The sequence below is a fragment of the Aquarana catesbeiana genome, linkage group LG02 (assembly GCF_042186555.1).
Source record: "Aquarana catesbeiana isolate 2022-GZ linkage group LG02, ASM4218655v1, whole genome shotgun sequence".
NCBI classification, from domain to species: domain Eukaryota; kingdom Metazoa; phylum Chordata; class Amphibia; order Anura; family Ranidae; genus Aquarana; species Aquarana catesbeiana.
The window spans coordinates 773,691,631-773,706,199 of NC_133325.1; the positions used below are offsets into that span (position 1 = coordinate 773,691,631).

Genomic DNA, 14,569 nt, shown 5'->3' on the forward strand with positions numbered 1-14,569 from the left:
AACCCCCCCAAATGACCCCATTTTGGAAAGTAGACACCCCAAGCTATTTGCTGAGAGGCATGTCGAGTCCACGGAATATTTTATATTGTGACACAAGTTGCGGGAAAGAGACAATTTTTTATTTTTTTTATTTTTTTTTGCGCAAAGTTGTCACTAAATGATATATTGCTCAAACATGCCATGGGGATATGTGAAATTACACCCCAAAATAAATTCTGTTGCTTCTCCTGAGTACGGGGATACCACATGTGTGAGACTTTTTGGGAGCCTAGCCGCGTACGGGACCCCAAAAACCAAGCACCGCCTTCAGGCTTTCTAAGGCCGTAAATTTTTGATTTCACTCTTCACTGCCTATCACAGTTTCGGAGGCCATGGAATGCCCAGGTGGCAAAAAACCCCCCCAAATGACCCCATTTTGGAAAGTAGACACCCCAAGCTATTTGCTGAGAGGTATAGTGAGTATTTTGCAGACCTCACTTTTTGTCACAAAGTTTTGAAAATTGAAAAAAGAAAAAAAAAATGTTTTTTCTCGTCTTTCTTTATTTTCAAAAACAAATGAGAGCTGCAAAATACTCACAATGCCTCTCAGCAAATAGCTTGGGGTGTCTACTTTCCAAAATGGGGTCATTTGGGGGGGTTTGTGCCACCTGGGCATTCCATGGCCTCCGAAACTGTGATAGGCAGTGAAGAGTGAAATCAAAAATTTACACCCTTAGAAATCCTGAAGGCACTGATTGGTTTTCGGGGCCCCGTACGCGGCTAAGCTCCCAAAAAGTCCCACACATGTGGTATCCCCATACTCAGGAGAAGTAGCTAAATGTATTTTGGGGTGCAATTCCACATATGCCCATGGCCTGTGTGAGCAATATATCATTTAGTGACAACTTTTTGTAATTTTTTTTTTTTTTTTGTCATTATTCAATCACTTGGGACAAAAAAAATGAATATACAATGGGCTCAACATGCCTCTCAGCAATTTCCTTGGGGTGTCTACTTTCCAAAATGGGGTCATTTGTGGGGGTTTTGTACTGCCCTGCCATTTTAGCACCTCAAGAATCGACATAGGCAGTCATAAATTAAAGGCTGTGTAAATTCCAGAAAATGTACCCTAGCTTGTAGGCGCTATAACTTTTGCGCAAACCAATAAATATACACTTATTGACATTTTTTTTACCAAAGACATGTGGCCGAATACATTTTGGCCTAAATGTATGACTAAAATTGAGTTTATTGGATTTTTTTTAGAACAAAAAGTAGAAAATATCTTTTTTTTTTTCCAAATTTTCGGTCTTTTTCCGTGTATAGCGCAAAAAATAAAAACGGCAGAGGTGATCAAATACCATCAAAAGAAAGCTCTATTTGTGGGAAGAAAAGGACGCAAATTTCGTTTGGGTACAGCATTGCATGACCGCGCAATTAGCAGTTAAAGCGACGCAGTGCCGAATTGTAAAAAGTGCTCTGGTCAGGAAGGGGGTAAAACCTTCCAGGGCTGAAGTGGTTAAGACCCTCCCACTGTAAAATATAGCCAGACCCACCATATGGCGTGGCGTGCTCCCCCACTGAAAGGGAGCACCTATTGTGCACCTATTCTCTGAGAAGAAAAGCCCTGGGCCCAACCACCCAAAAAAGAACAGGCAGTGCATCGGAAAGCAAATGGCCGACAGGGAGAACTCTCCTCTGGCCTGACAGATCCTGCATTCCACATGCACCACCTGGGCTGGGTGGTGGGATTAATAATGTGCACCGTGGGCAGTCCTAATAGAAGCCTGGTATTCAGCTTCTGTAGTGTTGTGTTAGGTCTGCACAGCTGCGCCATTCAACCTCACCTCATGGCGCGCCACACACGGCGATGCAGGGCTCTTATGGAAGCTTGGGACTTCCATAGCATTGGACCTGTGCCGTTGCACCCTTTCGCCTCAGGGCACATGCCAGCACACAGCCCTTAAGGCCCACCAAAATTCTCAGCACCAGGCATGAGAGTGCAGGATGTTAATTTCTAACTATTTAAGTAGTTTACAGCATTTACTTTATAAAAAATCCTTTTCATGATTGAGAGTGTGAAGTTAACATTTTTTTGTTATAAAATCGGCACGCTCCATTTCTTTGAAAACATTTTTCGGCACACTGTGCTCAAAAGGTTGCCTACCCCTAATATACAGTTTATACACTTCCAAAGTCACCCTTGTTGTTTTCTCCTCCTCCTAAGGGAAAAAAAATCTTTTTTTTTTCCTACTTATGATACACTATATTGTCAAAAGTATTGGGACACCTGCCTTTACACGCACATGAACTTTAATGGCATCCCTGTCTTAAGCCTCCTACACACAATCGGATTTTCAGACGACCGTTCATCTGTTTTTTTTTTTTTTTTTTGTTGCATGCTAGTCTCATGTAGAAAGTGAAGAGGTTACTCACCATACGAAAATTCTCGTACGACAGAATTCAACTTCAGAAGTGATGTAATGTGTTGAATAGTTTTGTATGCATTCTTTAATTTCTGAGCATGTGTAGTCTTGCTCTTACGATTTCTTTTTTGTATGAAAACTGTACTAATTAAACGAAAATCGGACGTTTAGTTTACGTACAAGAAAATTTTTTATAGGCTGCACATCCAGCTTTTGTATTACAATAAACTGGAATCGGCTGTCGAAAGCACCGTACTAACGATCCGAAAATCAGCAGATCGTTCGTCAGACAAAATTTTACTTCTGATTTTTGTATCGTGTGTACGGGCCTTTAGTCCGTAGGGTTCAATATTGAGTTGGTCCACCCTTTGCAGCTATATCAGCTTCTACTTTTCTGGGAAGGCCGTCCACAAGGTTTAGGAGCGTGTCTATGGGAAGGTTTGACCATTCTTCCAGAAGTGCATTTGTGAGGTCAGGCACTGATTTTGGACGAGAAGGTCTGGCTCGCAGTCTCCGCTCTGGACAGCAGCGGCTCTTTCAGGGCGCTTTGCAGGCGCTATTTTTAGAGATGTAGCGCCTGCAAAGCGCCCCAGTGTGAAAGGGGTCTAAAATTAATTATTTTCCTCAAAGTTCTACAAACAATACCCCATAATGACAACATGAAAGAAGTTTGTTTGAAATAAAAATCCCATGTACATAAGTATTCACAGCCTTTGCCATGACACTCAAAATTGAGCTCAGGTGCATCCTGTTTCCACTGATCATCCTTGAGATGTTTCTACAGCTTTTTGGAGTCCACCTGTGGTAAATTCAGTTGATTGGACATGATTTGGAAAGGCACACACCTGTCTATATTAGGTCCCACAGTTAAACCAAGCCATGAAGTCCAAGGAATTGTCTGTAGACCTCTGAGGAGGGTAGGGAGGTAGGGGCTGTGGCTGCCTCTCCTGCCTCTCCCCAGCAAAGGCGGCCATGCGGCCTCGCAGCCTCAGGTGCAGACCTGAGGGCCTGAAGCCTGAAAGCTACAACCCAGGGTTCCTGTGCAAGCTGACTGAGGGAGGACGTCTGTGGATCTGGTCTTATGTCACTGGTATAGCGTGTCTCTTGGAAGTTGGAAGGAGGCTACCAGCTGTCCCTGGACATTTTGTGAGTACAGACCCTGAAGAGATCCTTGAGATTGAGTGTGTGCTGCTGCAATTCCCCCTCTGGTTCTAGAAATCAGCATACTGGGTGTGTGAGCTAAAGGAGACACTGGCTAGTGTCTTGAAGACTTAAGTCCACTGACAAAGTCCACGGAGTCTCTTCTGCTACAGAGGGACTTGTTCTTTTATACAGAAGCTGTATGGTTCAGCAGATAATCGGCTTTCACAGTTCTACAGAAATAGTTGTTCTCACCTATGAATAGTTAATTTGGAGTATCCTACTAATTCACTTCTCCTATCCAAGTTCTCCAAATAAAACATAAAACAAATCCCCTAGACTGGTCATTGGAGACAACGAGTGGAAGAGTGTTTGAACTTGGATGTGTGGAAATACTGTGTAACTGGTTGCAGGATAATCAGTACTCCATCTCTTATTAATCTGAATGCATATGGTCAATCGTTTATTCCAGCAATACATGTCACAATCATTGTCTGTGACTTTCATTTCATCATGTTTCAACTCTATTATTCATCATTACACTTGGAATGACTCTTTTTCAAGATTACTAGATATATCAGATGTAAGCTTGTTAGCAGTTATTCATTAAACCAGCACATCCAATAAGCAGCACTAATAGGAATTTTTCCTTATTATCTCCAACCATTTTTTCCATCTGTTTTGATGTGATTTGTTGAGATTCTATCACTGGACTTGCATTTACTGCATCCTTATATAAGCTACTCTAGGAATCAACCAACCATTTATTACTCCAGATCTGAGTTCTTTGAGTCATCTATAACTTTATGATTGTTTGCTCTCTCCCTCATACTGGATTACTACATGGATTGTTTTTACCTTTTTGTACGTGTGTATGTTTTATGTCATCTAATCTTTTTGGAAGGTATTTATTGTTTTTTCATTCAGATTATTCCGTACCAATTTTTCATTAATAAATTTGATTCGTTTATGCTGCTTGTTTAATTTTTGCCTACTTTACAGTTTGTGCTATACAACTGTGTGTGTGTTTTTTTTTTTTTTAATCAGTGGGAAGCCCGGGTACAGATATTTCAGCAATTTCTACGAGAGCAGTGCTACATCTACAAACAATACCCCATAATGACAACATGAAAGAAGTTTGTTTGAAACGTTTGCAAATTTATTAAAAATAAAAAATGAAAAAAATGACATGTACATGTCTTCACAGCCTTTGCCATGACACTCAAAATTGAGATCAGGTGCATCCTATTTCCACTGATCATCATTGAGCTATTTCTACAACTTGACTGGAGTCCACCTGTGTTAAATTCAGTGGATTGGACATGGCGCACACCTGTCTATATAAGGTCCCACAGTTAACAGTGCATGTCAGAGCACAAACCAAGCCATGAAGTCCAAGGACTTGTCTGTAGATCTCTGAGACAGGATTGTATTGAGGCAAAGATCTAGGGAAGGTTACAGAAAAATTCCTGCAGCATTGACGGTCCCAGTGAAGTTCCCAATGAGCACCATCATCCATAAATGGAATTTTGGAACCACCAGGTCTCTTCCTAGAGCGGGCTACCCGGCCAAACTGAGCGATCCGGGGAGAAGAAGCATTAGTCAGGGAGGTGACCAAGAACCTGATGGTCACTCTGATAAAGCTCCAGTGTTTCTCTGGGGAGGGAGGAGAACCTTCCAGAAGAACAACCATCTCTGCAGCACTCCACCAATCAGGCTTGTAAGGTAGAGTGGCCAGATGGAAGACACTCCTCAGTAAAAGGCACATGACAGCCTGCCTGGAGTTTGCCAAAAAGCACCTGAAGGACTCTCAGACCATGAGAAACAAAATTCTCTGGTCTAATGAAACAAAGATTGAACTCTTTGGCCTGAATGGCAAGCGTCATGTCTGGAGAAAACCAGCCACTGCTCATCATCTGGCCAATACCATCCCTACAGTGACGCATTGTGTTGGCAGCATCATGTGGTGATGTTTTTCAGCGGCAGGAACTGGGAGACTAGTCAGGATCGAGGGAAAGATGAATGCAGCAATGTACAGAGACATACTTCATGAAGACCTGCTCCAGAGTGATCTGGACCTCAGACTGGGGCGGAGGTTCATCTTCCAACAGGACAACGATCCTAAGCACACAGCCAAAATAACAAGGAGAACTCTGTGAATGTCCTTGAGTGGCCAAGCTAGAGCCCAGACTTGAACCCAATTGAACACCTGTGGAGAGATCTGAAAGAGAGAGCTGTGCACCGATGCTCCCCATCCAACCTGATGGAGCTTGAGAGGTCCAGCAAAGAAGAATGGGAGAAACTGATCAAAAATGAGTATGCCAAGCTTGTAGCATCATACTCAGAAAGTCTTAAGGCTGTAATTGGTGCCAAAGGTGCTTCAACAAAGTATTGAGCAAAGGCTGTGACTACTTATGTACATGGAATTTTTTTTTGTTTTTTATTTTTAATAAATTTGCAAAGATTTCAAACAAACTTCTTTCGCATTGTCATTATGCGTTATGGTTTGTAGAATTTTTAGGAAAATAATGAATTTAATCCATTTTGGAATAAGGCTGTAACATAACAAAACGTGAAAAAAGTGAAGCGCTGTGAATACTTTATGAATGTACTGTATATCACCAACTGGGCTGAACAGAATTCTGTATTTTTTGTTTGGTTTCCATTCACAGGAAGGATACATATGGCTCTGATGCAGTGGAGCTGGGAAATGGAAAAACTTTGTCTGGTGAAAACTTTCAAAGTGGAGTTTACATCTGTGAGGTCACTAATCCAATTGGAAAATCATCAGGATCTCTTCATTTCTACAAAGCCCCAGGTAATTTTTTACTTCTATTCTAGCATTGTGCCCTGCAGAATCAAATGTTACGTGGAATGGAAGTAGAAACTCCCAAAAGGCATAACAGCCAGCATAGCCAACAGATCATGGATACCATACACATATGGAAAGGAGAGGAGCCCAGGACTAAAAAAATGTTTCCCAATAAATAGACTTTTAATTTAAAATGAAGGAAAGTGAACTCTTCCTGACCAGAAATCAATACCATACCTACATTTGAATAATGGGAAAGAAAAGGAGGGAGACTGGGAAATGTAGGTAGAGTGGAAGAAGATGAGCACAGACAAAAGGGAGAAAGAAAGAAGGGGGGGAAAGGAAGGAAAAAAGGTGGGGGAAGAGGGGAGGGGGTTGGAGAAGGGGAAGAATAGGTAAGAAGAAACCGCCAAAAGAACGGCGGGAGTGGGGGGATTCGTTGTTAGAGAACACCATAGAAACCACCATAGAGCCCCTTGAGCCTATCCAATCGGACCATATTTTGTAGACATGTACAATTTGTTTCGGTCCGAATATAAATTCGGACAAAAATTTAGATGTAAATGTAAAATAGAGTGAGTATGGCGCCGTCCTAAAGTATTATTATCAAAGAGAAAACCTCCTTAGTAATTAACTGTGAACGAGGAGAGTATTAAAGTGACTTGTGCTATGTATCATAAAAGGTGAAGAAATAAAAAGTCAAAAAACGAAAGAATTAAAAAATAATCAAATCAAACAAACATATGTAATAACACGTGACATGCAGCTGTGATGGTAGTTACATAAACCTTAAATAGTGTTATTATAATCACACATAAATGTACTGAGTGATAATTAAACAATCCTTATAAATGGTGTTATGTTAATCACTCTTTAATAATATACTGGTTAAACCAGCCGTGATTCGTGCTCAGTGCTTCATAGGTGAAGATCAACAGTCTATATGAATTCCTAGGTGTTTCCTTTTAAGACAAGGCAGGCATATTCAACTCGCATCTGCTGCTATTTTTATGGTGACCGGGTGCTTGTGTTTCGCGCTGTGATCGTGCAGACACTCACCAGCTTCCTTAACCCCTGCAGGGGTAACGTGCAGTCACAGTGTGTGCCACTGTGCGGCAGTCCTTGGCAGTTTCAGGATCGGGACATCATTTGAGCATGAAGGAAAGAGGAGATTCCCATAGTGTAAAACCATAAACACTTTTATTTTACATCAGATGACAAGCTGGTACTCACATTGTAGTAATTTCTAACAAGCATTGGAATGTCATCCGGGAAACGTCAGGTTCAAAGTCTGTGTTCGCTGGGAGATGGTGCAAGGCGTCAGAGTTAGGCCACGCCCTATGCGCGTTTCGTCAGAGGACGTCTACGGATGTATCCGAATCTCTGAGTTAACCACTTGCCGACCGCCTAACGACGATATACGTCGGCAGAATGGCACGGGCAGGCAAAATCACGTACCTGGTACGTGATTGCCTTCCCGCGGGTGGGGGGTCCAATCGGACTCCCCCCCCGGTGCCAGAGGCGGTCGGCTTTGGTCTGGCAGCGATCAGAGATGAGGGGGAGGCCATCCATTCGTGGCCCCCCCCCTCGCGATCGCTCCCAGCCAATCAGAATCTTCCCCTTCCTCTGTATAATACACAGAGGCAGGGGATGTGACGTCATCTCTCCTCGGCTCGGTATTTTCCGTTCCGGCGCCGAGGAGAGAAGACTGAAATGTGAGTGCACAACACTACACATTCCAGTAGAACATGCCAGGCACACAAACACCCCCCATCACCCCCCGATTCCCAACCCCCCCCCGTCACACTGACACCAAGCAGTGTTTTTTTTTTTTTTTTTTCTGATTACTGCATGGTGTCAGTTTGTGACAGTAAGAGCTCTTGCACACAGGGGCGGCGGCGGCGGTAAAACGCCGCTATTATTAGCGGCGTTTTACCGTCGGTATTCGGCCGCTAGCGGGGCGGTTTTACCCCCCGCTAGCGGCCAAGAAAGGGTTAAATACCACCGCAAAGCGCCTCTGCAGAGGTGCTTTGTCGGCGGTATAGCCGCACCGTCCCATTGATTTCAATGGGCAGGAGCGGTAAAGAAGCTCCTTAGGTCAGTGTTTTATAGCGACAGGGACCCCCATATACTACCGAATAAATGTTTTAACCCCTTGATTGCCCCCTAGTTAACCCTTTCACCACTGATCACCGTATAACTGTTACGGGTGACGCTGGTTAGTTCGTTTATAGTGTCAGGGCACCCGCCGTTTATTACCGAATAAAGGTTTAGCCCCCTGATCGCCCGGCGGTGATATGTGTCGCCCCAGGCAGTGTCAGATTAGCGCCAGTACCGCTAACACCCACGCACGCAGCATACGCCTCCCTTAGTGGTATAGTATCTGAACGGATCAATATCTGATCCGATCAGATCTATACTAGCGTCCCCAGCAGTTTAGGGTTCCCAAAAACGCAGTGTTAGTGGGATCAGCCCAGATACCTGCTAGCACCTGCGTTTTGCCCCTCCGCCCGGCCCAGCCAAGTGCAGTATCGATCAATCACTGTCACTTATAAAACACTAAACGCATAACTGCAGCGTTTGCAGAGTCAGGCCTGATCCCTGCGATCACTAACAGTTTTTTTGGTAGCGTTTTCTTGAACTGGCAAGCACCAGTGGCCTAGTACACCCCGGTCATAGTCAAACCAGCACTGCAGTAACACTTTGGTGACGTGGCGAGTCCCATAAGTGCAGTTCAAGCTGGTGAGGTGGCAAGCACAAGTAGTGTCCCGCTGCCACCAAGAAGAAGACAAACAGGCCCGTCGTGCCCTTAATTCCCCATCCTGCTGCATTCGCCAATCATAATTGGGAACCCACCACTTCTGCAGCGCCCGTACTTGCCCCATTCACATCCCCAACCAAATGCAGTTGGCTGCATGAGAAGCATTTTTATGTCCTCCCGAGTACCCCTACCCAACGAACCCCCCCCCCCCCCAAAAAAAAGATGACGTGTCTGCAGCAATCGCGGATATAGGCGTGACACCCGCTATTTATTGTCCCTCCTGTCCTGATAATCCTGGTCTTTGCATTGGTGAATGTTTTGAACGCTACTATTCACTAGTTGAGTATTAGTGTAGGGTACAGCATTGCACAGACTAGGCACACTTTTACAGGGTCTCCCAAGATGCTATCGCATTTTGAGAGACCTGAACCTGGAACCGTTTACATATATAAAAGTTAGTTACAAAAAAAGTGTGTAAAAAAAAAAAAAAAAAAAAAAAACACAAACAAAAATATAAAATAAAAAAAAATAGTTGTCGTTTTTATTGTTCTCTCTCTATTCTCTCTCTATTGTTCTGCTCTTTTTTACTGTATTCTATTCTGCAATGTTTTATTGTTATTATGTTTTATCATGTTTGCTTTTCAGGTATGCAATTTTTTATACTTTACCGTTTACTGTGCTTTATTGTTAACCATTTTTTTGTCTTCAGGTACGCCATTCACGACTTTGAGTGGTTATACCAGAATGATGCCTGCAGGTTTAGGTATCATCTTGGTATCATTCTTTTCAGCCAGCGGTCTGCTTTCATGTAAAAGAAATCCTAGGGGCTAATTAGCCTCTAGACTGCTTTTACAAGCAGTGGGAGGGAATGCCCCCCCTCCCCCACCGTCTTCCGTGTTTTTCTCTGGCTCTCCTGTCTCAACAGGGAACCTGAGAATGCAGCTGGTGATTCAGCCAGCTGACCATAGAGCTGATCAGAGACCAGAGTGGCTCCAAACATCTCTATGGCCTAAGAAACCGGAAGCTACGAGCATTTAATGACTTAGATTTCGCCAAATGTAAACAGCGCCATTGGGGTATCACACCGATCTTGGTGTGGTCAGATGCTTTGAGGACAGAGGAGAAATCTAGCGTCTAATAGACCCCAATTTTAAAGCATGTCATGTTTGGTATCTATGTACTCGGCCTAAGATCATCTTTTTTGTTTCATCAAACATTTGGGCAATATAGTGTGTTTTAGTGCATTAAAATTTAAAAAAGTGTGTTTTTTCCCCAAAAAATGCGTTTGAAAAATCGCTGCGCAAATACTGTGTGAAAAAAAAAGAGATGAAACACCCACCATTTTAATCTGTAGGGCATTTGCTTTAAAAAAATATATATAATGTTTGGGGGTTCAAAGTAATTTTCTTGCAAAAAAAAATATTTTTTTCATGTAAACAAAAAAGTGTCAGAAAGGGCTTTGTCTTCAAGTGGTTAGAAGAGTGGGTGATGTTTAGCTTCTAAATGTTGTGCATAAAATGCCAGGACAGTTCAAAACCCCCCCAAATGACCCCATTTTGGAAAGTAGAAACCCCAAGCTATTTGCTGAGAGGCATGTCGAGTCCATGGAATATTTTATATTGTGACACAAGTTGCGGGAAAGAGACAAATTTTTTTTTTTTTTTTGCACAAAGTTGTCACTAAATGATATATTGCTCAAACATGCCATGGGACTATGTGAAATTACACCCCAAAATACATTCTGTTGCTTCTCCTGAGTATGGGGATACCACGTGTGAGACTTTTTTGGAGCCTAGCCTCGTACGGGATCCCGAAAACCAAGCACCGCCTTCAGGCTTTCTAAGGGCGTAAATTTTTGATTTCACTCTTCACTGCCTATCACAGTTTCGGAGGCCATGGAATGCCCAGGTGGCACAAAACCCCCCCAAATGACCCCATTTTAGAAAGTAGACACCCCAAGCTATTTGCTGAGAGGCATGGTGAGTATTTTGCAACTCTCATTTGTTTTTGAAAATGAAGGAAGACAAGAAAAAACTTTTTTTTTTTTTTTTTTTTCTTTTTTCAAATTTCAAAACTTTGTGCCAAAAAGTGAGGTCTGCAAAATACTCACTATACCTCTCAGCAAATAGCTTGGAGTGTCTACTTTCCAAAATGGGGTCATTTGGGGGGGGTTGTGCCACCTGGGCATTCCATGGCCTCCGAAACTGTGATAGGCAGTGAAGAGTGAAATCAAAAATTTACACCCTTAGAAATCCTGAAGGCAGTGATTGGTTTTCGGGGCCCTGTACGCGGCTAGGCTCCCAAAAAGTCCCACACATGTGGTATCCCCATTCTCAGGAGAAGCAGCTATATGTATTTTGGGTGCAATTCCACATATGCCCATGGCCTGTGTGAGCAATATATCATTTAGTGACAACTTTGTGCAAAAAAAAAAAAAAACAAATGTGTCACTTTCCCGCATTTTGTGTCAAAATATAAAATATTCCATGGACTCAACATGCCTCAAAGCAAATAGCTTGGGGTGTCTACTTTCCAAAATTGGGTCATTTTGGGGGGTTTATGCCATCTGGTCATTTTATGGCCTTCAAAACTGTGATAGGTAGTGAGGAGTAAAATCAAAAATTTACGCCCTTAGAAATCCTGTAGACAGTGATTGGTTTTCGGGGCCCCACACATGTGGTATTCCCGTACTCAGGAGAAGCAGCTGAATATATTTTGGGGTGCAATTCCACATATGCCCATGGTCTGTGTGCTGTGTGAGCAATATATCATTTTTTGTAATTTTTTTTATTTTTTTTATTGTCATTATTCAATCACTTGGGACAAAAAAATTAATATTCAATGTGCTCAACATGCCTCTCAGCAATTTCCTTGGGGTGTCTACTGACTCGGTTAAATTGATGACAGGCAACTCCTATCCTCATATTGATTAGTGGTTCCAAATTAATAACTACTGCAGTAGGGAACAGACACAAAAGATACGCTCAGCATCTTTCCAAATTATTGTTCTGCTTTATTATGACGCAATTGAAGTTTTTTTATGCACATGATTACGTAGGTATCACATTAACCACCTAACAACCGGCCCATAGCCGAATGACGGCTGCAGGGCGGTTGCTTAACTCTGGGAGGACGTACTATGACGTCCTCCCGGAATTCCCCTCTCGCGCGCCCCCTGGGGCGCGCACCTGATCGCGGCCGTTTACCATGTGATCGCGCCGTCAAATGACGGCGCGATCACATGTAAACAGACCGGCGTCATCTGATGACGCCGGTTCCTCTCCTCCCCTCCTGTGTACCGATCGGTACACTGTGGAGGAGAGGGAGATGGATGGATGGCTGCAGCGCTGTGGGCTGGATGTGTAGTGCCCACAGCGCTGCACAGAGACATCCATCCATGCTCAGCCATCCCTTTTGCTGTGCAATACTCTGCAAAGCCCACATTACTCTGCAATACCCCCATAATACTCTGCAATACCCCCACAATACTCTGCAATACCCCACATTACTCTGCAATACCCCTACAATACTCTGCAATACCCCCACAATACTCTGCAAAGCCCTGCCATACCCCGCCATACTCCGCCATACTCCGCCATACTCCGCCATACCCCGCCATACCCAGCCATGCTCAGCCATGCTCAGCTGTACTCGGCCTCTGTATGTGGCCAGGCTGTGGAAGTCTCACACATGTGGTATTGCCGTACTCAGGAGGAGTAGGAGAATCTATTTCGGGGTGTCATTTTTGGTATGTACATGTTTTGTGTTAGAAATATTGTATAAATGGACAACTTTGTGTTAAAAAAAAAAATGCGTTTTAACCACTTCCCGCCCGCCGGCCGTCATACAACGTCCTTGACTTTGTGCGGGGATATCTGAATGATGTCTGCAGCTACAGGCATCATTCAGATATCAGCTTTTTCAGCCAGCGATTCCCTACACCATAAGAATGATCATAGCGGCTGTTCCACTGCTTGATCGTTCTTACGGGAGGCGAGAGGGGATGTCCCCCCCCCCCCGCGCTTCTACCGACTCACAGCTACGATCGAAGCCAGGATCTTCTTTTTTTTTTTTTTTTTTTTTTTTTAATTTCAGGCTTCCCAGCCTAGAGGTGAGATGTAGGGTCTTATTGACCCCATATCTCACTGTAAAGAGGACCTGTCATGCCATATTCCTATTACAAGGATGTTTACATTCCTTGTAATAGGAATAAAAGTGGTCAAAATTTTTTTTTTTTTGGAAAAAAGCATCAAACTAAAATAAATAAAGTAAAATGAACAATAAAAAATAAAAATAAAAATTTTAAAGCGCCCCTGTCCCTGTGTGCTCGCATGCAGAAGCGAACGCATACGTAAGTCCCGCCCACATATGAAAACGGTGTTCAAACCACACATGTGAGGTATCGCTGCGATCGGTAGAGCGAGAGCAATAATTTTGGCCCTAGACCTCCTCTGTAACTCAAAACATGTAACCAGTAAAAAATTTTAAAGCGTCGCCTATGGGGATTTTTGAGTAGCAAAGTTTGGCGCCATTCCACAAGCGCATGCAATTTTGAAGGGTGACATGCTGAGTATCTATTTACTCGGCGTAACTTCATCTTTCACATTATGCAAAAACATTGGGCTAACTTTACTGTTTTGGTTTTTGTAAAGCACAAAACAGCGTTTTTTTTCCAAAAAAAACGCGTTAAAAAAAATTGCTGCGCAAATACCATGCAAGATAAAAAGTTGCAATGACCGCCATTGTATTCTCTAGGGTCTTTGCTAAAAAAACATATATAATGTTTTGGGGTTCTATGTAATTTTCTAGCTAATAAATGATGATTTTTACATGTAGGAGAGAAGTGTCAGAATTGGACTGGGTGCTCCAGAACGCCTGAAGGTGCTCCCCTGCATGTTGGGCCTCTGTATGTGGCCACGCTGTGTAAAAGTCTCACATATGTGGTATCGCCGTACTCGGGAGTAATAGCAGAATGTGTTTTGGGGTGTAATTTTGTGGTATGCATATGCGGTCTGTGAGAAATACCCTGCTAATATGACAATTTTGTGGAAAAAAAAAACCTTGATTTCGCAAAGAATTGTGGGAAAAAATGACAACTTCAAAAAACTCACCATGCATCTTTCTAAATACCTTGGAATGTCTTCTTTCCAAAAACGGGTCATTTGGGGGGTATTTGTACTTTTCTGGCATGTTAGGGTCTCAAGAATTGAGATAGGCCGTCAGTACTTCAGGTGTGATCAATTTTCAGATATTCGCACCATAGCTTTTGGACTCTATAACTTTCAAAAAGACCAAATAATATCCACCGATTTGGGTTATTTTTACCAAAGATATGTAGCGGTATAAATTTTGGCCAAAAATATGAAGAAAAATTACTAATTTGCAAAATATTATAACAGAAATGAAGAAAAATGTATTTTTTTACAGATTTTTCGGTCTTTTTTCTTTTAC

At 42.8% G+C, this 14,569-nt stretch overlaps 1 protein-coding gene across 2 annotated transcripts in view; it reads left to right on the plus strand.

Moving 5' to 3' along the window:
* Positions 1-14,569, plus strand: part of LOC141129357 (nectin-1-like) — a 240,907-nt gene that overhangs the window by 199,615 nt on the left and 26,723 nt on the right. For both annotated transcript variants that reach the window (XM_073617340.1, XM_073617339.1), the window contains one exon: positions 6,218-6,363. In XM_073617340.1, coding sequence (XP_073473441.1) covers positions 6,218-6,363 — 146 coding nt within the window. The remainder of the gene's footprint in view (positions 1-6,217; positions 6,364-14,569) is intronic.